The sequence below is a fragment of the Amphibalanus amphitrite genome, unplaced genomic scaffold, assembly GCF_019059575.1.
Source record: "Amphibalanus amphitrite isolate SeventyFive unplaced genomic scaffold, NRLGWU_Aamphi_draft 000497F_arrow, whole genome shotgun sequence".
Lineage (NCBI taxonomy): Eukaryota > Metazoa > Arthropoda > Thecostraca > Balanomorpha > Balanidae > Amphibalanus > Amphibalanus amphitrite.
The window spans coordinates 65,706-91,986 of record NW_024881991.1 but is presented as its reverse complement, the minus strand read 5'-3'; the positions used below and the strand labels follow the sequence as shown (position 1 = coordinate 91,986).

Below are 26,281 nucleotides of genomic sequence, written 5' to 3'. Positions count from 1 at the left end.
TCCGTAGACTATAATGTGTTTGCTGCGGATAAGGGCAGTTGCCGGGAAACCGTGCCCGATTACAGACGTTATAAAAAAGACTGTGGTTGAAGCATCAAAACGGTGTATACTGTATAGGTACACACACGCTGAGATAGTCATTCATTTAGACGAAAAAAAAAATAGAATAGTTATACAAGAACTAACCTCTGGGATATGCACTGATAATATAACTTGATTCAACCTTAAAATTACAATGAAAAATGGGTTCCTTGAAGATCAGAGCTAAGAAGTCATTCGACACTATAATAAATAACTCAAAGGTCACAATAAAGATCGTGAAAGTACAACTGCAACTTAATGAACAACTAAATTATAATAGAAACACAACAATGAAGAGCGAAGCAATGTACTGATACACGCCTAATGCATAACTTAGCAGTCGTAAACACAGATTGATTCAACATTACCACAGCTGCGAATGATATGCCAATCCCAACACATATTTTGGCAATCGATACCGACAAACATCACGCGCGAGGCCACGGCTGGCGGCTCTTCCGTGCCGCCCCTGGCACGGGATAGCAGTCCGTAAACAACACGGGGGCGTTTTAATTGACAGGCCCGCCTCGGCGACCGCACCCGGCCAGTATCCGCAGCCGATGAAGACTCACCTGGCTTCACTGCCGGCATGACGACGTATACCGGCCGCCCGCTGCCGCCCCGGGTAACGATGGATCTAGTGACCTAGGTCAGCGACTGGCCCTGCTCGTCCGCGCAGTATGAGCTGAGCCTGTTGAGTAGATGCTGGCGGTTGTGGCCCAAAATTGGCCAGCTTTGATAAAGGAGAAAAGACTGGTCTTGTTTATGAAGCTGGATGGTTATCGATCCTGTTGAATGATTAAGCGGTAGCTCAGATTTATCACTTGACACGCACGGCCTCCGCTCACTAAAAACAAATAGAAGTCCTCGTCCCACAATAACACACAGCTTTTCTGCGAAGATCCGTCAGTACCGTACGCACCAGTCCTGCGCTACCACCTGCGTGGCCGCCTCCCGGGCCCCGACTGACCTAGCGAGCGGCACCGCTGCCGCCGGCGACGGCAGCGCGCTGCGTGAGTGCTGTGCCGGCACGGGGAGGGGGCCGGGCCGGGCCGGCGGACCGGGGGCGGGGGCGCAGGAAGGGGGCAAATCGACTGGTCGTCATCACGGCCGCTGGTGCGTGACGGTACAGATAGTGCTCCTCCGTCGTCGATCGGTCACGCCACCGTGCGCGCCGGGTCGGGTCAGGGGCGCTCGGTGACTGGGGCGACTTGAGGGGGCCGCAGAACGGCCCCAGACCGGACAGAAAACATTGGGAGACCCCAGTGTCAAGGACATGGTCGGAAATACTAATAACTGAACAGAAAGACTAGTAACTAATCACAGACTGGACCGGGACACTGGGAGCCATGGACTAGAAAGTAAAAAGGGGACAAACATTTGTAAACAGAGGAAAAGTGACTATACATATAGCTCGAAAGGACGACTTGGATGAGGAACTTTGTAATTCCGACTGGAAACCTATGGACTGCGCTGCCCCGTCTCGCCAAAGACAGGACACATGGAGACGGGGGGGGGGGGGGGGGTAACAGGGAATACCTATAGTTACACACATGTGTGGGACCGTGGAACCGAGTGAAGCTTCGACAAGACTCTTCAAGAGTGATGCTGGCTTTCCGTCATCCTAACCTTTGGGTAAGGGATCAATAGCAATGCATAATTTGCGTGGAAGAGAGGCAAGTAAATCAGCTGCCTGGCGTTCGATGAATGCAAGACACCGATCTTTATATGCATTTTCTTGTTCCCGTGGGGGTTGAAAACTCATAGGTCTAGATGAAGGAACCATTATGATAATTGATAAATTAGCGAGTCCGTTATCACAAATTATACAGGATGTAAATATAATACTGGGATTTCTCTTTTGTATTTGACATAGGCAGCCTAGTACCGACATTTTGGGGGAAATGCCTAATTCTGACAAACAACTGCAATTTGTGTGTCGAACAAGGCACAGGACAACAATTGGTCACATTGGGTTTCCTGTTGAGTCCAGAAGAAATTTCTCGATTCAGCAATTGATAGCAATTTGACAACTGACCAGGAATTTTAAACGTCGTCCAACTACACGGTTGCCAGTTAAACTGCGACTATCTTGCTGCAACGGAGAACGAAGCTACCAGGCACGACAAGCATGCAAGCAGCACAGTTGCTTCACGCTACCGAGACTCATCAGCGTGACATTCGCATAAATCGATGTCATACGTCATAACTAATATAAAGATTCTATTTGTCATAGCTAACTGATCAATCTTTTCGTCTTCGAGCGTCACAAAATGTCCAATATCGCAGTGACTAATGCCTCTTGTCTCCTGCAGTATTCTGGGTATATTTGTCATATAACCGTCATCATTAGCGGCGTCTCCTCATGTCCCATGTTTCAAGGAGCGCGGCCCGTAGCTCGCCAGCAGGCGCTCACGCGTTTCCAGCCGGAGAGACAAGTGCGTCAGTGCGATAACAGGTCTCTGGGGGAACGTTGAGGCCTAATGGTCACCTCTGATCGGCCCCCGGAGAGGACGCACGAGCAGCGCTCGAGCCGGCGCCTCCGCACGCCCGGGGAAGACAACCCAGGTGTCAGGTTCTGTCGGCCGTCATACGCACCTACGTGTCAGATTTGGCGGCTCTCTGCAGACCGTTTTGTTAGATTGCATCAATTAATTCGCAAAAAATGAGCTTGTAAGACGAGTCGTTAGACGTGTCTTACGACCTGGCTGTGTCTCCGTGCTGTCCATGATCTGTTGTAATGCTCTGTACCGGTCTGTGTTGATCGATTTATCCTGGTTGGTAAATATCGGTCAGTTGGTATCGTAAGTGTCAAATAGCGTCGGATTGGCGGTCGGTGTCTGTTCGCGTTGTCGGCCGGAGCTGGTCATTGTTCGTTTACGTTGTCGTTCGGCGCTGGCGTGTCCGTTTGCGCTGTCGGTGCTGCTGATGTGTCTGATCAGTCGCGGCGCCCGCTGGTCTCTCCGCAGGTGATTGGCGGCAGGTCAGCACTGCGGAGCGGGCGGCGGTCCATTCCGTCGTGTTATCCCCACCGGACGGCCGCCAGAGCCGCAGGGTGCAGCCGAGGGCGTCTGGCTCAGTGTCAGGGCCGTCTTTCCGGCAATCTCAACATGTCCGGTGCTGTGATGGATGATGTGGGAATTAGCGGACACGACGCCGGCGCCGAGAGCATTAACAGGCCGGAACACGACAGCGTCGCCGGTCGGAACTCGGAAGAAGGAAATGGTAAATATGTGACCCCAATCCGAACGGTTCATCAGGCTTGGCTGCATGCAGGGGAATGGGCAAACTTTTTCGTCGACAGTGATGCTACAAGATTGTAATCGGATTTGGAAGAGGTCGCTGTGCAATTCCTGTTCTCTAAGTTGGGTACAATCCCAATTTATAGGAGAGACTTTGAAGGTGGATGTACATAGATCTATTACATTAGGCCGGAGCATGTGACACCGGGAGCTGAAATGTCGTAAAATAAGTGGCATTGCTCAGTAGCTGTGTTTCAGTCAGCAGTAAATACTCAATGGAAATGTAAGGAGACGATCAGAAGCTAGGATATTATTTTATTTTGCAGCATGTTGACTATGCAATATGCATTCATACCGTCATCAAATAGGATCTACGATGTGTGTATACTAGTTTATACAGCCACAGCACAGCAGGACAAATCATGGAAACGAAATGGTACTTTTTTGCAGTGCGCAATTCCGTGCAGATAAACGATGAATCATACTTGCAAATGTAACTCAAACACCTGTACATAAAAATGTTTAAATCGGTCAATCTTGCGTAAAAAAACAAATCTAGCTAAAACTTGCCAGCAAAAGTTACGACCATGCTCGAACGGTTCTGGAACCGGATTTCCATGGTAGCTGTCCCCTAACAGCAGGCCACATGCATAGCATAAGTGTTCATTTGTAGTGCCATCCCATCACCAGACCGGGCGTCGGGCGGGCCCATTCGCGGGCGTCCCGCCCCCAGGGTGGCACCCATCTGCAGACACAACGGTTCGCGCCCGGCGCCGCCCCCCCCCCCCCCCCACTACCGATTTCCGCTAACGAATTGGCGGCGGCGTGTGGCCCGCTCCCAGTGGTCAATGGTCATGGGTGCGTCCGGACCCTGGGAGCAACGGCCACCACGAACAGAAGACAGAGCGAGGAGAGGGAGCGGGAGGAGTAGAGCATGAAAAAGAGAAGGAAGAAAGAAAGGAGGAGCAAGAAAGTGAGAGTGAATGTGGATGAGGATTGGGAGGAAGGCGAAGGGAGGAGGAGAAGGAGGTGGAGGGAGGGGAAGGGAGGGAGGGAGGGGGAGGGAGGATGCGGGATCGATCGTCGGCAGAGAGCGCATTGCCAACACCGCCGACGTCCGCCGACACGGGCCATGTGACGCGGGGAGGGCGGTGGGGAAGGGACGAGCGGTGAGCACGTTACGTAAGAACTGGGAACGCCGCCGTCGCGCCGGTTTGCGGTATGTGATGTGCATAACAAATAGATATTTCAGCGAGCTAGGCTTTGCTCACCGCTGTTTGACAAAAAGATGACGATATTATCATGAACATTTATCGTTAATTTGAAACCACATGAACAGTGAAAACAAATTCATGCTTGCAATAATTGGCATCATGGAATCGGTGATAATTGTAGAGGAAAGCGTCGAAAGTGTCCGTTAAAATAAATGAACTATCAAATGTTTTTCGTCTAACTTCCGCAATCAGGAGGCTCGGGCCAATAAATAGTAGTAACACGGATTATATAGTGTACCTACGACATTCGCAGTCTATATATTCCGTGGTATGTAATTGTATAATAGCAATATGCACCTTGGTAATACAGTAGTCTATGCTCAGAGTAGGACATATTGTTCTTTGTGTCAATTGTTTCGAGTGAAAAAGGACACCGGAGACTATGAGCACTTAGCGACGACTCAGGGCATTTCGTTTCCAGCTAGGCTTGTGCTAAGAATATCACACAAATGGTCAAGACAAAATGGCTGTCTACTTAATTGCTATACATATCTTCAGGGCACGTTCATCGTTTCCCTGATTTTATTTTAAAGTATAGAAGTAATTCCCACATAGAGTGCGACTTTAAATTGAAATCCCCGGAATCGAAGCTATATCTTTTCGACTGGATGCAATTCGCCGTCGGGAGAGAATAAATTCGGGGGCTATCGTCCTGCACCTGTTGATCTACGACCGAGTCGCCTGAAACTAGCAGTAAATCGCCGAGATGCAATAACTTCCAGACCGTCCGGGGTAATTTCCATTCAGGCACCGTACACCACTGAATATCACACTGGCAGTTCACTAACTGCGGCTGACCCTCAACAACGCCGACGTTCAACGATTTGGTCGAGCTGTGAGTCCTTTCGAAGCATTTTGTCTGTGCCATTTGCTTTTGTTGTAGGCGATAGTTTAGCACCGAAAGCGCTAAGCTGGAGTCCAACAATCGCTGAAAGTCAGTCATGTTTATACCTAAGTACACGCATGTGCATTGTGTATATTTCCGATAAAGCATGCTATAAAGTACTTAGCAAGGCCGGAATGTTACACACAAAATAATGATTTTTTGTTGCAACATTCACATCGAGCCATTGTTCTAGGATATCATTAAAAGGCTGAAGCAGTCCGTTGCCTATTGTTCGCTCTATGTCATTGCTGCTAAAAATGATCAGCATGCATTCGTTTTTTTTAGTATTTCCAGATGGAATGTTATATAATGATTCTAAATAAAGCGTTTGAATTAGATTATGATAATATTTGGAATATCGAGCTAAACGAGGATGGGTGCGCACTTTGCAGGCCATAATACCAGACGGACTTATCCAAAAATAGCTGCACCATTTGGAAATTCCGGTGAGCAGACGCTCCTTATCAGGATTCCGGACACTCAGCTGCATTACCGACTAATTACCTTGCTTCATCACCATCGCCGTAACGTCTACGACCGCCTGAGTCCTCTTCAGCACTCGGTAGCCTCTTCACATGACCCCCTCCTCCCTCTCCGTAGGTCAGTCGTCCGTACCAGATCGGGGCCACTCCGCCTTCTCAGGCCGAGATTCGCGGAACTCAGGGATCGGCCGGCTATCGCCCACTGCAGGCGGACAGCTCGGCCGTCCGTCCGACCGGCCGGCCGAGGTCAAAGGTCGCCGGTAGCGGGACGGGTTGACCTTCCCCCGGGCGCCCGGACTGATTGGCCTGCGGCACCTTCCTACCGGCTGGCGGATACCGCCTCCGCTGCCGAGGGTCGGCTTCATCGCCGTGCTGGTCACATAGCTCGTATAATGAAATCGCTCCGATAAGGTCGGAGCGGCGCGGCGGGGGCCGGTCAGCCGGGCGCGCTGCGCCGTCAATAGCCGGCCATTAACGACCATACGAACGACAATTAATGACTTACTATCGCCGGCTGCGCTTAATTTTCAACCCCAAATGTGTGCAGTGATGACGGCTAATCCGCAGCCGATGTGGAACGGTCCAGATTAGATGTAAAGAATTGGAACCCGGTTATGGGTATAGTTGTTTGGTTTCGTTGGACGCTGGTCCGCCATGGTGCAGCAGTTAAAAAACACACACTGATTAGCCTATCCTAAGTCTCTGTTTTGCAGCCGAGTGCAGAATGAGGTAACATATGGATAGTGGACATCTGAGAACAGATAACAAAACCAAAAATCAAATTGATTTGGCCTTTGCTTGTTTTGTTTTTTTTGTTTTTTTTTATTATCAACACTCATCTGAATCATAGCATACCTGGCTAAAGCTAGTTTGTTCCAGCTTTTCCAACAAATATGACTACATATGATCAACATCAAATTTCTACAAAATCAGAGTCTCAGCGCATGGCATTTTCATTATTTCTATCATGCAAATGTTGCGCAAGTCACTGGTGTTCAATTTCAGATAGTAGATCTACAGTTAGGTATTTAATTAATGCCATTCAGAAACGAGAGTAAAACCTTATTGACTTTAGCAGTTTCAATAGAAGCAAGTTTCATTGCTTCATAAGTGTCCCCCCCCCCCCTGGTTGTACGATCACGTCGCGTGGCCAGTTGTTGGTGCTTTTTTTCCTTCAGTGTTGCCGGGAGCACTAGTTGGCTCCTAACTTCTGTTCGTGCCAGAGCACCATTAGTTGTTTCCAAACAAATTAGCCCCGCTCGGATACGGTTTGCTTCACAAACGTCTGGACAGAATACCTGGTATAAGTGTATCAGCCACGCACGACTCGCTGGCACAAAACGTTTTGCGTGTTTCTACAGGACCGCCACAAAACAATGCCACGCCTCAAACTTGCATCGCTCGGCGGCCTATCCTGCTATTTCGGCAGTGTGTGAATCTGCTCTGCCGGAGTCCGGGCCGCTAGCGACGGTAGTCTGGAATCGATTTTCAACACTGTCGGGGCGTGAAACACGATCCCACCAACTGGCGGCTGCCACGCGCTCTAACCTGCTGCGTCGTCAACAGGCGCTCAGCCGACGGGCGACGTCGGCAGCCCGCGGCCGGTCAGACCGCTCCGCCCACAGAAATCTGACTCACATAAAGCGACCCGCGCCTCAAATCGCAGCGTTTTATGGGAGGTAGACTGCTCATATTCACGGCATTACGACCCACGCCTATCGCCACACCGGAACTGCAGTGGGCGCACAAACCCCGCACGAATCCGTCGGCGGCGCGGCGGTAATCACTGGAAGGTAGGCCGACCCGCAGGGCACGGCTGCCGCGCGGCGCAGCATCTGTCAGTGTCGCAGCTCGGGAGGCTGAGACGGATGGTCGCCGTCGACGGACCCGCATGTCCTGTGTCCACCCAGGCCGGTATGGCCGACCCTGCTGGTGCTATGGTGCTCATAGATAAACGATGGACGCTGTGGTGTGACAGTCCAGCTCGGCCAAATGCAGTTCCTTCCTGCCTCGTTATTGGACGTTAGAGCAGTCATCGTGCGTCTGCAACTTGCCGCTCAAGGATTTTGTTTTTCCCACCAATTCCAGGCGAATAGTTTACCATTTGATCTGAAAACTTAACTTAAAAGGTCATTTGAGGTCACGACGTTCAAGGTAACTTGAATACAGCTAATCTGTAGATCGTTTCTTACCTGATTGGTTAATTGATACGTTATTGATAACCTTTGCATTTTAAAGTGTCGTAAGAAATCGAGTGCCAGTGCAAACATTTATATGTTGTCAACAAGTCTCATTTGTACGTTCTCTTTTGACAAACGTTTCGAAAATTATTTGCATCACTTCAATCGTTTTTGATATTAGGTATTTGTTACATAACTGTTAACTCTCGGCTCCTAATGGGGAAAAATAAAGCCTCGTGAGCATGACAATGACTACAGTCGGTATGGAGCATGCTACATTTGGGTGGTCTCGGGCCGGTGGGCATGATGCAGTCATTCAATGCACACCGTGCCAACTCAACTCTGCGCGGTGTAAGTAACTTTTTATCGAAACCGAACGCAAAAGTCAAAACGTAAAATGCGAAGATTAAATTCTCTGTATTTTATTCCATCCGTTTTTGTAATTAAATTAACTGTGCTGAGCTAAAAAAGCTGAGCCTCCCTGTAGGTCCAGCAAGAAAGGTGGGTAAAATAATCGAACTGTCACTATTGTTTTGAAGGCCGTGCTCCAGAACTATGAATTGGCTTTGGTTCATTCGGTGCTCACTGCTCTCTGTGTCTGTCAAGGTTAATCACTCATCAGTATTCTTGGGAGATACCCCAGCCATGGATGAAGCCAGTTACACAAAAACTACCGCAATCAGTGTTTAATGTCGACTCGACAGGCATCGGCGAACATATCGTCGTGCCATCGAACTCCGTCCAGGCGACCGCGGATACGATAACTGCTTAAGAAATATGTGATGCTGTTAATTCAGAGCCTCCTACGAAGGTTTGGCTCAAATCATTTTCTACCAGTGTTTATGAAGACTAAGCTGCAATTTCAACAATTGCCGCATTGCAGGGCCTTTAGTAGCCGTTCGGAATATCCGGAGATCCTCTGGCAGGGCAGTTGTGGCGTGTCAGCTGCCGGTGAGCAGACTATGTGGATTGTGGGCTGCCAGCTCCGGATGTTTCAGCACTGCAGTTCAGTAGGTTCTCTATATACCTAGTCCAGTGAAGATGACCGGTGGGGTAGAACTGTAGTCCTGCCCTGCAGTGAAGCCGGTCGGTGGCCGCTCGGCAGTCTACTGCAGTGAAGCAGGCCGTCGGAGACGCTGCATCTCAGTAAAGTGTGACACTGCAGTCCAGTGAAGCCTGCTAGCGCTGCATCCCTGCCGCTGGCCGCTCGGCAGTCTGTAGTGAAGTCTGCCGCTGCAGTCCGGTGGGTGACAGCGCTAGGAGCGCCGCCGCGAGGTAGCGGAGCGACACACTGGGCCGCGCTGCAGATTTCCGGCCGGCCGGCGCGCCGCGCCTCAATCACCGCGGCGCCCGGCCGACCCGACCACTTGGTGTGCCGGCCACACTTTGAGGGCCATTACGGCGGCAAAGGGTCTCGTTAGCAGGGTGGTCGGCGGCGTTCGGAGGCCGGCCGAGGCGCCGAATCGCCCGGCCGGCTGACCGCTGCTCGACGATCAACGGCAGGACCCGAGCTGACCACGGGAGGGGACGCCGCTCGACTGAACGGTTCACGGAGGTCGAACGGTGCAGAGGACGGCGACACAGACAAAGACATAGACAAACTTACACATAGCACGCGCCGCGAGACAATGCGATGTACCCATCCCTATGTAATACACAGCAAGTAATACCAATTTCGAATCAAGTAAAAGTATACGTTTTCTCGGAGCATTGCTATTTGGTGTGAGCGTGGTTGTCCGGTACGAGGCCTCCCGAGAGACATTTCCCTGATTGGAACGGGCGTGTTACACCCGACCTGAATACGGCTGCGGAGGGTAGTCTCCATTGGACTGGCGAGCGCCGCACCAAACCACTGTCGCACGATGTTGCACATGTTTTTGTATCAGCAATCAAACCGCGTTGCCATACGCAATATTCGAGTTATTGCTTTTGTACGGTGCCTACCCAGGTTAGCCCTCTGCACACGAGTGATCCCTGCGCAACGTTCGGTCGAGTGTTTGGCATTGCCGCCCTTCACAATTTCGGTCATCGATCTTGAGCTTCGCAGAAAACGACACGCGAACGTTGATTACTCTACCAGATAAGTGAGTTAATTGCATCATTCAACAATCAACATGTACTCATGCAACGCAAAGCGGTACCTACATTTCATCATCGAAATTGTACCTATTACTGCTTTTACAATAGATGACGTTCCACTCATGTTCAGTTTCCCTATTAGAGATTACGACTCGGATATCGTTTTAGTCAAATTGATCCATATGTTAGGGGAAGTTGGGGGAACGCCGAACACTTTTTTTCTGACGCCCGTAGCACGCAAGGTAGACAACATAAGCTATTCTTGTTGGCGTCATTTGAGAGGCCAGTCTTTTGTCTTTCAAACATACCAGGCGCATTTGATGAATTCGCATACCGTTAAGCGCAAAAACTAAAAATATCAAAGAACTGACTTTTTCGGCGTTGCCCCGGACTGCGGGGAAAGCCGAAAATGGGATAAATGATCTACGAGGAATGCCGACATTGATGTTTTGCCAATTTATCTCAAACTTTATCCAAAATTCATCAAAGCTGACACGCGTTTTAAGAGCTTGAGGACGCTTGGTGCACACTGGAAGTTATAATTGTGTGATATAATAAGAAAATGCCAGGTAAGTCATTCCTTATAGGTAACAGGCCGTTGTGCCGGCTGAAAGTGTAATTTGTTTGACTAAAAATACGCGTTGCTATTCTACAGCAGTAAAGTCCACGTAGCGTGCTTTAACGTGCGTAATTGCACGTTTTCGGCATTACCCCAGCCAGCCATACTTTCATTTGCAGGCCCATAACTTTTAAACGTGCTGTATAAATTTCAAATAGGCAACACACTTATGCAAAGACATGCTGAAGATTACTTGACCGAATTGGCCAGACAAACGGTAGCATAATGAGTAAGAAATGCAGCTTCAAAGGCGCATGTAGTACAAGGGAAACGTACCTTGAAAACACTTTTGGCGCCCTCACAGCCGAAGTATTCCAAATGACGACTCGTAACAAACATGCGATAATTGTAGTCACTTAAGCATCAGAGCATCACTGAGACGTGGCATCCATGTCGTACAGTTTTAGAAATATCTCGAATTTCGGCTTTGCCCCAACTCCGGCATTGCCCCAACTTCCCCTACTGACGAGATCCGTATTAGCCATTGGCACGAAGCATGTTCGGTACTTGGATATTGACATGGCATGACATGCAAGTCAATGAATTATGGAATTTGTGAAAGGAAGTGTAATGGACAGTAAACTGAGGGGTAACATAGGATCAGGAAGCCGCGCTGCGTAGGCACTAGGCAGCATCTCGTCACGATTTTTTGTTGCCGCAGGCATCGCGGTCGGAGCTAATCGAAACAGGATTCCATCGTTCCTTCGTGGGTTATGAGCGCCTGTTATCCCGCGCCCCACTGGGGGGGGGGGGGCTATTTATAGCCCCCCCTCCCGTTTTTCTGCAATAACTTCCAAACCGCTTGACGGATCGACGCCAAACTTTCAGTACCTTCGGCTGCATCAATTTGACACCTAGTGTCAAAATTTGAACTTCGTAGCTACCATAGGTTGGCCGGAAATGACGTCAGAGTGACGTCATGTTCGCCCGATTTCGACGCAAAACATTGAACCACGGCAATCGCTCCCAAGAGCTCAGTTTTTAAGCTAGATCCAATTTCTTTGCATGAAAGCACTCAGAATTGACCGCGCTATCAAACTGCTATCTCGAATTTTCAAAATTTTGAAAATTTCGAAAATTTTATATAATAATATTCAAAATTTATATTTTTATATTTTTTTCAAAAAGTTTTTGTTTTTTCGAAAAAAAACGGAATATATGTGACAGATCGCATGATTATGACTAACTCTAGCAAGTTTTAGCTAAATATCTTCAAAAATGGCCAAGTTATACGCATTATTGCAAAAAAATTCACAATTATTAATTTTTCAAATCAATTTTTCAGTACGTATTTGACATCGTACACCAATATAAATGGCACCATCGTGTTCCTGAGCTCAAACTGCATCCAATAGACACCTTTTTTGTTGAAAAATTTCAACTTCAAAATTTGACCAAAAAAGGTCAAATTTTGAAGTTGAAATTTTTCAACAAAAAAGGTGTCTATTGGATGCAGTCGAATTTAGCTTAGGTCAGATCACTTTCAGGTCAAAAAAGACCTGAAAGTGATCTGACCTAAGCTAAATTCGACTCAAAATGACCTCGAATGACAAAGACGACATCAAATTCGAAATCTATGGCCTAAATGGACCATAAAACATGTGTCACGTGACCGACGCATGATAAAATATTTTTGTGACCTGTGATGACCTGACCTTGACCTGAAAATCAAAGTAAAAGTTTGGTACCCTCAGGGTATCTAGAGCATCTGTTCAAGAGTGTGTGTACCAAAAATGAGCCTGATCTGACTTGTAAGACGGCGGCCAGAGCCCAAAATGTGAACAAACCAAAATGCTAATAATTTTTACTTTGACCTGACCTGTGACGTCATCGGTGACCTCGAGGTCAATGAAATTAGGTTTCGTTCGACAGTTTTTCCGGGGCTATCAGACGCCGTTTGAATTTTGACGATCGGCCCAGTAGTTTCGGAGTTAGGAGGGGGGGCTATGAATAGCCCCCCCCCCCCCCCAGTAGGGCGTGTTATACACAGACCCCAGTGGGGCGCGGGTTATGGGCCGTTCGCGCTGACAGGAAGCTCACGGTGCATTACGTGTTGACCCCCGGGTAATCCCTAAAAATAGGAGTGAACGTAATAAACTGCCTGTAGCATGAGAAACACACAGACAGACCAAACTGTGGTCGGTAATTCATTTTTTTTTTAACGCAGTTCCAAGGATCTTCATAACTCTGCGTAATAACTGACTTTCTGAGATATCGCCAGTCAGCTCGGCCGACATGTATCAGTGCCAGAGGCCGCTACGGCGCCGCCCAGCCGCGAGTGTAGCCCGTTGGTACCGCGGTACAGTACCGACCCTCGCGGACGGACCGTGCTGTGATCATCCCGCCGGCCCAGCGCTGTTTACCTCCCTCCCCGGCCGGCCGGCGCGGCGTGCAGGCCCCGTCCGGCAGCTCGCCGTCCGAACCGCGCGCCGGCGCGCAGAAATAAAGACAGGTAGGCGCCCGGGACGCAGACAACGAATACAGATGAGACCGTCCTCCCCCATACGGCCTGTGAAACTGCCCAGTAGCTGCAGGAAAAGGCACTGAATAGACAAACAGTGCAGAGCACGGACGTCCTAAGAACGATTCGTACCTATTTCTAAGAAAAAGAATGGCGTATTACAAGCAACTCCTGCGTTCGGGGAAACGATAAACGGAAACCGAAGCAGCAAACAGGTAATATTAAAAGAACAAGATGAAATATATTATTATGTTACCATAAATAAAATCCAGTACAGATTGAGGTAACTACGTAGCAGTAATATCACAGACAAACGTTCCCACAACACGCTAACGCTACTTCGTCATACGAGCTTTCTCGCACGACAATCTTATACTACCAAATAGTAACATCCCGCAGCTTCCCGCTCCTTTCGCTTTCCAAGTTCCGATAAATAGCGTGATGATAGGTTGCCGTGATCGATACCGGGGAAGAGTTAAAGCGAACTTTATCGCGAGGACGACAGGCGACAGGAGGCAATATGTTGAGCGCCGCCCGCCAACACACGCAGCGGGCCAAGTTAGCGACTCGATCGCCGGGCAACATCGGCCGTCGCAACTTGGCTAATAACTCAGTGCGGCCGGCGTGTCACGGCAGTGAGCGGGCGCGCCGGCTGCTCCGTCCAGGACACAGGCTGACGGTGACCGGCCACTGGGCAGACCAGACGGTACGACACGCACAGTACGGTAAGACACGCGCAGTCTCGGAGACGGCTGAGACTCTCCCACCCCGCCCGAAACCAGCTCACATAACATTCGTTCTTATCACGTCACCACCTTCCAGAGAGCTGTGCGATAACTCCGTCCCCGTCGGACCCGCCCCGGTCCGAGCGTCGGCACTCGTTCCGCGGCCGCCTGTCGCCACCGACAGGACGTCTCGTCCTCCGCTATATCACGCAACAAACAGCCGCCCCCGCCCAGCCCCCCGCCGGCGGCGGCGGCGGCCGCAACAAAACAGCGATTCCGAATCGCGACTCAGCCGCCTCAGCGGATCAATAGGTGGCGATGACTGGAGCCGGCGGGCGTCCACTCAGAGCGGTGGCGCCGAGGGCTCGAACCGGCGCCGCGCCGCCGACTCTTCTGAATACGTCTGCCGCGAGCGGCGGATCGCCTCGGCCAGCGCGGCGTCCTCGTCACCGTCATCGGCGCCGGCGGGCCCGTCGTGCGGCGGCACCGACCAGCCGTAGTCGGGCGGAGCTGACGGCCGCGGAGGGTAGCCGCCGCCGTACTCTGGCGCCGCGCCCCAGAACCCGCCGGAGCCCGGACCACCCGAGCCGGGACCGCCGGCCGGGCCCGAGCGGGGACCACCGGCCGACCAGGAGCCGCCGCCGCCGCCGCCGCTCCGCCGGCCCGTGGAGCCGCTGTGGTAGGTGTAGGAGGCGCCCCGAGGGTGGGCCGAGCCTGCCCTGGCCAACGGTACTGTGGAGGGAAGAAACAGGTGGTTAGTGACGAAGGTACACTGGCACGCCACCACACATTAGCTGAGTTATAAACACGGACAGCGCGCGACAGTCCGTCCCGGCCAGCCAACTTTAGGGAAACAGCGGGTCAGTCAATGACGGTTAGCCGTGCTAACGATGGAACGGCGACAGATGAAGTAAAAGGACATAGCAACAGGACACAATATCGGCACAGTACCTTCCAACAAATACACGCACAAAGGAGACTTCCTACATGACAATGGAGCTTTTTTATAGCTATATCTCATTGGGAGATATATGGAAGGATGTTGTGCCGTGGATGAAGAAACTGTCACTTCCACTGCAATATGTGGAAACATCTACTGAAGGAAAATAAACGTTATTCATGAATACGCCGTAGAACCTCAACCATACAACAGATAGAAGCAAAAAAAAAAACTTCAACTAAAGAATTACAAACGAGCCAACAGATGCGGATCTTCGCCGCGAAATGCGTGTAAAATGAGAAAGAGGCGAGGAAATACGAAAAGAGATGCGACTCACAAATTGGATAATAAGGGAAGCCACTGTGACAATCTCAAAGAACCGCCTCGGTTTCCCGTCACCATCCAAGGGAAAATGGAATTTACGCTGAAAGAAATTTGCATACTTTATGATTCAAAACACCGTAACAATTTGAGGCCCCTGATTGTTTCATTAAAACTTTTGCTTCCACAAGAGCAAAAGAGGAGGGAAACAAAGAAAATGTTTTCGGTTTTGTATCTTACTACGTATATAAAAAGTGAAACCTACATCAGTGTGGCTAAATTCATTTTACGTTGGGGGAGGATGTAGAAAAAAAGGCCCGAAAGGATGTCGTTATTTTAATAAAACTTGACTTCGACCCTTTTTATGTCATGAGAAAATGATGTAGAAATATTAAATACTGATAAAACTTTGAAGGCATTCTGATATTCGGGATGTTAAATGAGGTTTAAGTTGGTCATATATTTGAACATTTGAGGTATTCGAATGGTTGTCTTGGCATGTTGTAGAGTTTGCGAGGTTTGTGTTTCTCTTGATCCTAGATGTTTGGGTTCGAGGTTGTTATTATGAGTTGTGACTGCTGTGTGGATGTTTCTATTTGTATTTTTAGGATGTCATTATACTTTCCATTATGGGCGGATTTCCCCGCATCATTACAAGTTTGGACACACTGACCTACATACGTGTAAATCACATAGTAACTACTTGCCCTAGGTGACAGCCGGGGCAGCGATAGGTACACAATACACATGGTGCGCCAATTTACATAAATTGGCACCGTATATTTCACGAAAAGTTGATTAAACTGCCGTCTCACAAAAAAAAGATAATAACTACCTAGTTAAAATATCTGCGTCTCCAAAAACGCAAATATAACCCCATAAAAGCATGAGCTAGGATCAAAATGAATGGGATATTAAAACACTAAACGAGCGTCTCTCAGCGCTGATTCAGCATTGATAAACCGGAGAAAATATATAGCAGTCTCAAGATCGGGCTGATTCAACAGCGTGCCACACCAGCAGCGAACGTATCAGACTTTAAAATAACGCTCAATCGACACACCACTGACTCATAATAACTGAGCTCACACATTGCAACAGTGGGCGCAGTAACAGTTTTACTGGACATACTCACTGCGGTACCACTCACTCGTGTAACTGCCACGGAGCGAGTAAACACGATCAGGCCGACGTGCGAGGAATGATTCTGCTCCCGTTCCACCCTCGCTGGCCAGCGCGCACAGCCATCGGCCGGGTCCCGGCGCCGGGGATCGCATCGGAGCGCAGCCTTTATCCGAACTCGATAGATCCATCCGGCGAGCACATTCACAAATCAGACTATTTACATCACCCTTCTGTGCGGCGCTGACAGCTTGAAGTGCGCTATTTTCAGCTGGTCTGCGTCGTGTATGACAGCCCAGAATCTCGAGGTCGAGATAGGATAGAGGAGGAAAGGGGAAGGGGAAGGGAGAGAGGAAGGAATGGGAGAGCTAGAGGTGAGCCTAGCACCAGGGAAGCGAGATCAAGAAAGGGAGGAACAGGAGAGCAGAGCAGAGCAGAGCGGAGCACAGCAGAGAACGGCAGAGAAGGGGAGAGATAATGGAGAGAGAGAGGGGGGGAGAGGACAAAAAAAGAGAGGGGGAGAGAGAAATGAGGCCATGGGCGCCCTCCACGTTATCATTGACGGCCACCTGGCGGACGTAATACGCCACAAAGCCTGGCTTACTGACCCGTGACCATAGCCGACTGCCCAACTCCCGACATTAGCCCGACCGCAGTCATACGGGGCGCGCCGCGCGGCGCTAACTTTTCCGTCGGCACGGCCACTGCCTTCTAAAGAAATTGGACGGCGCTGGCCCGTGAGCGGCCGCGCCTCCCGGGAGCCTTCAGCGCGAGGGCACCGACAGAGCCGAGTCGCAGATCGGCGGCGGGCGCCACATTCAACACACCGACCTTGGCCTCCGCTCGGCTGACCGAGAGCCGGCCGGTCGGCCCACAGACTCACCGACAGAGATATATCCGGCCCGCGCCGACCTCGTAATGGGTATCGAGGGATTTGATTGCCTGATTGGATTGATCCACCTAATGATCGAGCAGGCTATCGTAGAGGCTTCCACATAATGCAATACTGACCGCGGCAAAAGTTTCTGTGAAAATCCGATTGTCTGTTCCACGAAGTAACGACTCAGGTGCAACAAGCTAACAAGCCGTACCAGAGGTGCCCCTCACAATTCACATCCGCTGTACTTATGGCGAAACTAAAAAGATACAATACAGCAAGAAGTAGCGAATAAAAACAAGGATGTTACACTGCCCACCAATATCGGTTTACAACTAACTGGATCAATCAGCTCGACGTCAGAAAGCAGAAGCTCCCTGACACAACGCCGCATTGTACGGGAGTCGAGAAGGAGGGTTGAAGAAAATAAAAATCCGGCACGGCAGAACGAACGGATAGGCTGGTAGGTATACATATACCGATGCGTTAATAGCACCAACCTCTTACTAATGAACCCGGAGAGGGACTCTGGAGCTGTGCCATGAAATAAACCATGTCATTGATTTATACAATCACCGGTCACGCGAGGCCTTGCAAAGCCAATGAGCAGGCTGAAGTTTGTGGTGATTAATAAAGTTTTGTCGCTTCTATGAATAAAATCAGCAATGCTGATTTCAAAGATTTTGTGGAAGAACTTCCACAAACGCAATTGAACGCCTAATCAGTGACTGAGTTTATCAACAAACTCAGCGACTGACTTCAACAGATGTTTTCATATAAACGATCATATAAACGATCCTATACACAAACATGGCCTAATGCTCTCCTGAGAAAAGTTGTTAAATTCTCTAGCATTCTTCAACATTAGTTGTAATATTACAAACTATATTCAACTGTGCACAAAATCCAAAACGTTGAAGACATTTTACATAATCGACCAGCATGTTCCTGTTTCCTTCGTGACTGATTCATGTGTGGCAGCCGCAGCGACCGCGATTCGTAGTTCGTGTACTCTAGTGTGTTCGTGACATCCACCCCAGTCAGATTTGTATGTGCAAACAACCCCAGACAGATTTGTGTGCGTGACATCGACCCCACTGATATTTGTGTGTGCGTGATGGGCGATGGCGACCCACGGACAGATTTGTGTGCGTGACACAGACCCCAATGATATTTGTGTGTGCGTGATGGCGACCCGAGGACAGATTTGTGTGCGGCAGGGTGTGCATTTGTATGTCACCCATGAGGCAGTGTGGGGAGAACATTACGTCTGCGGGCTCCCCGTCCATGGTCGCACTCCGGGAGGGAGGCGGCGCCGACACGGAAGGCGCCGACACGATGATACGACGCCAAGACAGTCGTTAATATTCACTACGGCTGGCCATACATGCGACGTGCCATCTATCAAACACTACACAGAGGAGCACACCATAAGTACGGTGATCGATAAGACAGCAAACAGCCGCTCACAAACAGCAAACTACCGGCACGTCCACATGAACCGGCCGCATGAGGCGACCGTGACAGAGAGCTGTGGACAGGTGCGGCTGCCCGCGGTGACCAGTAAACAGACCTGCTTTCAGCGCGCCGGCCGCACGCACACGGGACCCTCTCCGGCCGCAGCAGTGACGTAACCGTGACGTCAGTGGACGACATGTCGATAGGCAGTGATATATATGGGCGGGCGGCAGGACAAGGGCCGCCGGCGGCTGGGGGCGTCTATTTGGCCGGCCGGAGCGGGGCGGGGCGGCAGGACAGACGGGGATCGACCCGCCCACCGCTGGGCGCCGCGCTGGCCGGCCGACAGGACGCCGCGGGAGGGGAGGGTGGGAGGACAAGACACGACCCCAGCACGGCCTCACAGCGTGGCGCAAGACGTGGTGTAGAACGGCGTCAAAAGTAGCACCACTACAACTGTAGCACCACTAGCACCAGCACCACTCAAAAGTAGCACCACTACTGTTATACAGGGTTTAACAACAAAAGAATAAGACAAGGTGGCCAAACAAGCATAAAATACCCACGTTACCTGTTATGGACACTGTCCATAACAGGTAATGTAAAGGTCCATTGGACAACTAACGTAAAGGGCAGTATAAACAAGCATGACTCAGGAACAGCGCTGCAAAACACACCTAGCAAGATGCAATTTCTGTTGGTTTGTTACGGCAATCTTGCATAATGTGATACAATCATATCCAAGGGAAAAGTAAGAACAAATATCCTGCCAGTCAACACATTACTTCCTGACATCGACATGCAAAATTTAGAACGGTTGTTCAAAGCAGACCATACCTACCTGACCATTTGAATAAGAGAATAAGCGCAGGATTTCGTGCGCATATTAGCTTCTGTTTGTCGAGGCGAGAAGTGAGGATGATTTTTTAAAAGCGCTTATTCATTTCCACACGCAGATCGTATGCATATGCATGAACCACTTCTACCATAAATTATAGCATTGCTTGAATACTAAAGCGTGCTGTAGATGCTTCCGGACGACGGTTCTGCTGACCACGAGCCAGGTAGGGATAACTATCGTATTCAAATGCTTTTGAACGGGACAACAACGCTAGGTAAAGCGACTGATGCTATTTTTGCCGAGTGTGGGGCACCAAACCAACTTTATTGTCCAAAAACTCTAATGTTATGCAGTAATATAACTCCAGGAATTAAAAACAAAATATGTAATCGGAGTCACGACTTCGAAGAAATACACGAAGAAAAATATCAACATAGCGCAAAAAAGGTATTACAGCCCCAGAAAAGCCAAGCACGCCTCTTCTACGCATCACAGCTGAGCCCTCCATGCACACAGGCAAATCACTCACCTGCAATAATCTTGTCGAGGCAGCTGACGGCGTACTCTAGCGGCCCGTACGTGTAAGCCAGGCCTACGAGAATGCCCGCCAGGTGGCCGATGAATGAGGCGCCCGGCACCAGTATGTGGATGAGGACCAGCTCGGCCCAGACTGCCCAGCGCGCCGGCACCGCCAGGCCCGACAAATAGGTCCACGTGCCGGGCGCGCTCTCCAGCTGGTGAGTGAGCACCTTCAGCGCGAATATCACACCTGCACGACAATGGAACAGACAGACCGGTGGTCGGCAGGGCTCAACATAAAGGGACGCGAATAAGCTCGGTAGAAGCCTGGAAATGCGATGAAAAAATGTACACATGAACAAATAAACCACGTGTCACGTTTACAAAAAAAGAGAATTGTTAAATGTGATTGCTGCCAAACAACTGCATTTGTATGCACAGCATGCCGGGAGCATGTCACCCGAACTATCAGCACGGAATATATAGTCTACGTAGACTATATCGACACCTTTTTTTTAAACCCCACATCTGTTCTCCGGTGAATTTCCGGGAAGCACGAAAGATCTCTTTTTAGAAGTGTCCAATCGTCCGATCCTGATCAAATTTGTGTGTTCGTAAGCTTGCTCTGGCGTTGCTTGATCTGCCAAGACAGACAAACTTGAGAAAAATCGAGTGACTGTACCTTTTTTGAAGGTTTCTAAACAACTTGTCTGAACTTCACGGGAGAACAAATGTGGGGTTTAAAAAAGAAGTCGATATATTCCGTGCTATCAGCATCCGAAAAGTCGTCACCGGAACGGTTCAAGCAACAATATCAATGGACTATCTATCCCATACTGGTAAAGAAGCATATCCTGACTCAGGGATGGTAAGTACCTGAAAATCCAATGGCGCATTGTCTGGAGTATGAGCCATCGTGGAAGAAGTCTGTAGCAGTCTTGGCCAAGGCCAGATAGGTCATGCTACAGGAGACTGAGAACACTGCCAGAAGAATGGCGAACCGCCGGCTTCCCATCCTGAAAAACAGGCACAGCGAGAGTCAGAAACCATCGCGAGCGATCACTGGTCAGCAACTATGTACGACACACGATATAGTTTGGATAAAAGAGAATCTAATGAAATAAACTCTATGCTAACATAAATAGGTATAAGTCATATGATTGAGCCTATATAATGTCATCCGATAGTGATGCCACAAAGTGATGCTAAGTCCAGAAGAGCAGCAATCGTAGCGCTTGTGGTTCGCGCACTGGGAATAATTTATCGGTTACCTAGTCAGCACGCAGCTGCTAAATCAATATGCAATTACGGATTTTTTTTTAACAAATGTAGTCCCAAATAGGAAATTACCGGCGTTAAATCACACGAGCATCGGAGTGCGAGCATTTGCTTATACAAGTCTTCATGCCTGGAATTTAGCGCGAATTGCAAACAAAGTCGAACAAGCCCGCTCTGCTTACCGAGCTTAATTCGACCGTAATGCATACCGCTTCCTGTACAGTGCACCGAAAAAAATCAGTTGAGGAAAACAAGCATATAGACGCAAATCAGGGGCTGGAGCGGGTCTTTGACCAGCACCCAGCGGTCGGCCGTGCTGTACCGTCCGATTCTCTCACTCCTTAACCAAAATATCACACAGGAGGGACAATTGCCGCAACAACACCTAGAGTAACGGCAAACTGCCGCAACTACCGCGCCTAAAATGTGCCTAGTAAGTACGCGAATGTCGAGCTATGACCGAATTTCACGATCTCACAGTAACAGATGACCATCCACACAGTGTTCATCCGCTCACCTTTGCTCGAGACGCATGCCCTTCCAGAGGAAAGAGACCATGTTGTAGTAAAGGTGCCACTCGTCGGCATGTTCGAAGGTGCTAATTAGGATGCGCTTGTAGTCGCCCTGACGCAGCACAGTGAGCACACTGATACAGGCATCATACCGGTGCCACGGCGGACGGATGATGTTTAGAAACAGCGCCACCTGCCAGCCAATCAAGAGACAAGGGTACAGTCTCTCTTGAAAGTACCGTAACATGGGGAAGGAAAGTACCGTTGAACCAGCGACTATAAACGGTTCAGCGGCAGCGGCTCATCCATTCCCCAGGTCGAGTGGTTCGGCGACTCTCAAACTTAGCAGCCCTTCCTACATTGGGCTTGGTGGCACTGTCTACCCGATGTATGTTTTAGGGCCTTGACCCGATGCACGGTACTTTCAAGAGAGATTGTACCACACACCAGTGGAGTTCAGATTGCAGAAGGAGGCCTGAAGGCATTAAAGGAATCTGCATCTGCTACAAACTGGATAATTCAGCCATGTTCCTATCTCTTTTCTGCCTGTGATCTATAGGGTAGAAAACTTAAAACAGCACTGATCCTCTCCTACCTCAGCTGCTAGACTCACTTGAGCAGCAATGGTAGCCAGAGTGACGGGTGGGATGCGGTCCAATCCGACATTGAGGAGCTGCGAGGCCAGCATGATGACTCCCAGCCCCAACTGGGACTGACCTCGCCCCCGACGAGGCTGCATCACTGGGCGCTGACTGCAAAGTGCAAATAGATCTAGGTGATGAATGCAAACAGTGACAGTTAAATAAGCAGCAAAAGCATTGACAGAAATGAGATAAGTATAAGACATAATATAATGTCCTCTTAAAAAAAAAAGTTTTTTAATTAACAGATTTTCTGTTTCAGTCCACATTTTAACAATATAATCTACAAAATGATTATCCAAGCCAATTCAAAACTGATGCCAATTCAAGCAGTGACTTATACAATCAAATGCTTAAGTCTGATGGATCGTATTAATGGAAATAGTTCACTTTTAACATGGGGTTTTGAACTGGAATAGCAGTTTCATAGCTTGAGTTGAGGCCTAAGACTAGCACAAATCAGGAGCTTTTACGGCCCAACGATCACCAACGACGAGGATATTCCAATTCTCATTCTGTAAAGAGTGCCTTGCTGAGGAATGTGCGACTTGCTGAGGAATGCAGCCACGTCATCGCCAGCCAATCAGCATGCTGCTTACAGCCAATGCAGTATGCGTAGATTAATACTACACAATATGATAGGTTAAGGCGTACCTAAAAATATTCCGTGTCAAACAGTATTTTACATAATAGTTTCTCCTATATAATAATATAGAAAGTAATCAAAGGTTTCATTTTATTTTTTGATCATTTTGAGCATAAAAATCATAAATCCATTGAAAACTTATTTCAGGAAATTTGAAATGAACCCTGCAACGGTATTCATGCGAGCAGTGATCACCTTGACAAACACAACGCAATGGACAGTATGATATCCAGAAATGAGCAAGGTATTCAATATTGAAACTGATCCGTGAATTGGATTATTGAAGTGACACAAAATCGTTTCAGTAGGTACCTACCGGCAGACCTACCTACCTTATATAAAATAGCTTCAACAGAAATACTCACCAGCGATTTGACTATTTTAAGTGCTCACTGCCCAGTGCTGTAAACCACAAAGCTTGGGCCGAAACTACACAAAAAAGCTCCCTTTTTCGGTCGCTTTCATTGAAAACAACACAACACACGCGCTCAACCGACTCGTCTCGCCTTGGCTTGGCCTTGGCTGTGGTTGTATCAGTATCGGTTTATCTTCATGTGTCTCAAGGTGGCCAAAGTAAATTGATGACGTAAATACATGTGTCGACATCTGATTCGCTAGCTTGCGGGCTACGTCACGATATTTCACCAATCATCAGAGCGAACGTTGAAAATGATTGAAAACAAATGTTTGCGTCATAGAACCAATTAAGAAAGATATGACTTAAACATGAATTGAAGATAAAGTACGATGCATTTCAAGCATGCATGCATAAAGCTGCATTTAGGGCCTTGCATAAAGCCACGGTCTTAGAATACTAGCATAAAGTATGCATCGCGGTGTATAGAGGACTGCATGCATAATGCACGAAAACAAGAACATAGCATATACGGCTGGCCTTGAACATAGCCAAAAAAGTGAACCGAGGTCATCGAAGGTCAGTGACCTGACCTGACCTTCAGCTGACCTTGACACCCACCCTTTATGCAAGGGTGGAGCAACATATCGCATGTTTGAATGCTTGAAACGCGTGGCTTAAAAAAGTATAGCTCTTAGGCATGTCCGGCTTATGCGAGCCGACATACGCCGAATCGCGTGTTTCTTTTTTCCAACCAAAGGAAGGCGCTATACCCGAAGATGCTTCTTGGTAAACAAACCAAACAAAAACAAACATACCCTAACCTCACCTGACCTAACCTACAACCTACAAACCTACAACCTACAACCTAACCTACAACCTAACCTACAGACCTACAACCTACAAACCTACAACCTACAAACCTACAACCTAACCTACCCCAGCCAGCAATTTTGCTCCGGGCCCAAGCAGGCTCAAGTGCGGATTGCCCGAGATTTTTAGTCGGGCTAAAGTCGGCTAGGGCTTGGGCTAAAGTCGGCGTATGACACAAATACGCCGACTAAAGCCCATGCTCTGCCGGAGGTATGCCCGCTCTGCGAGCTCCGGACAGCCGTAGTTTAGCCCTAGTTGAGCGACGATGGGCGTTAGCCCGATTTAAGCCCGAGCAGTGAATCCATTTATATAATGGAGATTACTCTGGGCCCGAGCGGGCTGAACTCCGGCAAGCCCACTCTGTGTACCCTGTCTATCCCGACTTAAGCCGTAGAAGTGAATGGGGTTTATACATTGCAAACTGCTGTGGCTTTGCTCAGGTTCGGCTCGAGTGATGGCTCCTGTTTTCTCAAGTCTCGACTTGACTTCATCTTGCTTTTGCTTCACACTGGATCAAGTAGCAAGTAGCAGCCAATGCACTTTCAGCAGGTTGTGCGGTTTCAATGCATATTTAAAATTGTTACGGTCACACATATGCTCTGTTAACCGGTCATCGAGGCTCGAGCATTGCAAAAGGAAAGTAGTGGTTGACTTTGATTGAATGTATATTTCAAACGGCTACAGACACGTCAAATGAAACACAAATACATGAAACAGTGGACTGCAAACTGCAGCAGTAATATGGCATGAGTCATGAAAAAACGCCATCAAAACAATAAAACAATCACAAGGCCCGCTAGCCTCCCTCCCCGTTCATAATACTTGGTTAAACACTCAACTGAAAGCATAAAGTAAGGACAGCAAGTAATCGCTCATAAGACATAAAGCAATAAGCAAACAATCGTTTATAAGGAACTTCACTCTGGTGAATGGGAGCTTTGGAGGCGTCTGGCTCCTCCACACACACACATCTGCAGTAGGTGGTCGGCCAGCTTTCGGGCTTTCGGCGCAGTTTCCGTATATGTAGGTATACCTACTTAATTACTAGATGCCGGCAGCGCTCTTGCGTTGCCTTGGGCCAGAATTGGAGGAACGGTACTCTACTGAGGGCACACACCGGGCAAAACCACCGAAACCCAGACTGGGCTTGGACTGAACCTGAAACCAACCGAAACATCCCAAAAATGCTTGAAAGCACGCGAGATTGGTGTGGATATCTACCTACAGTAAGATATGAATTAACTGCACGTGCATAGTTCATGTAGGGTGAAGTCGTATAAGAGTACGCACTTAGTGGATTTCTTGCTCTCATTTGTTTAATATTTGAAGGAAAGAAATCGCAAATAGGGAATATTAAAGTTCATTGAATTAGCCATCAACCCATGGGGCAACGATCCTTCAGCGTAAATGGAAGTGGTCTAAAACGGACATTTTCCGAACCGTTGCACTTGCGTACTCTTACCATATGGGGTGTGTAAGAGTACGCACGCCAGGCGGGTGGAGTACGCAAGCATATGAACACACACCTATGCAGCTTCCACTGTCCAAATGCTTAACTTCAAACTCAGAAGGGATTTAAGCTCATTCTAGTATCCAAAAAGAAAAACATAAAATAAATCTTTCAAGTCTATAAATCAGGAAATAATCATGTCGTGTGTTTCTTAAAAAAATGCACAATCAAAAAGGAGAATAACTCGTATTTGGAAGAATTTCGGGTACGCATCTGCATCACAGTGCTCCATTGATGATATACCTACAAAACAAACGTCATTGAGCGATAGATTATTAATTCTATATTTCTGTATATTCGATTTAATGTATAATTCTGCGTACTCTTACCCTCCTGAACAGTGCGTCCTCTTACCGTAC

General features: G+C 48.7%; 1 protein-coding gene across 1 annotated transcript; it reads right to left on the bottom strand.

Annotated features, from left to right (window-relative positions):
• Window positions 1-13,525: 13,525 nt before the first annotated feature.
• Window positions 13,526-23,718, bottom strand: LOC122392699 (rhomboid-related protein 4-like). The gene is made up of 6 exons (XM_043387876.1): window positions 23,550-23,718; window positions 22,511-22,649; window positions 21,903-22,090; window positions 20,984-21,123; window positions 20,118-20,357; window positions 13,526-14,761 (listed from the first exon to the last, which is right to left on the bottom strand). The coding sequence occupies exons 2-6, from the start codon at window positions 22,634-22,636 to the stop codon at window positions 14,373-14,375; spliced, it is 1,083 nt and encodes a 360-aa protein (XP_043243811.1). The 5' UTR covers window positions 22,637-22,649; window positions 23,550-23,718; the 3' UTR covers window positions 13,526-14,372.
• Window positions 23,719-26,281: the final 2,563 nt, after the last annotated feature.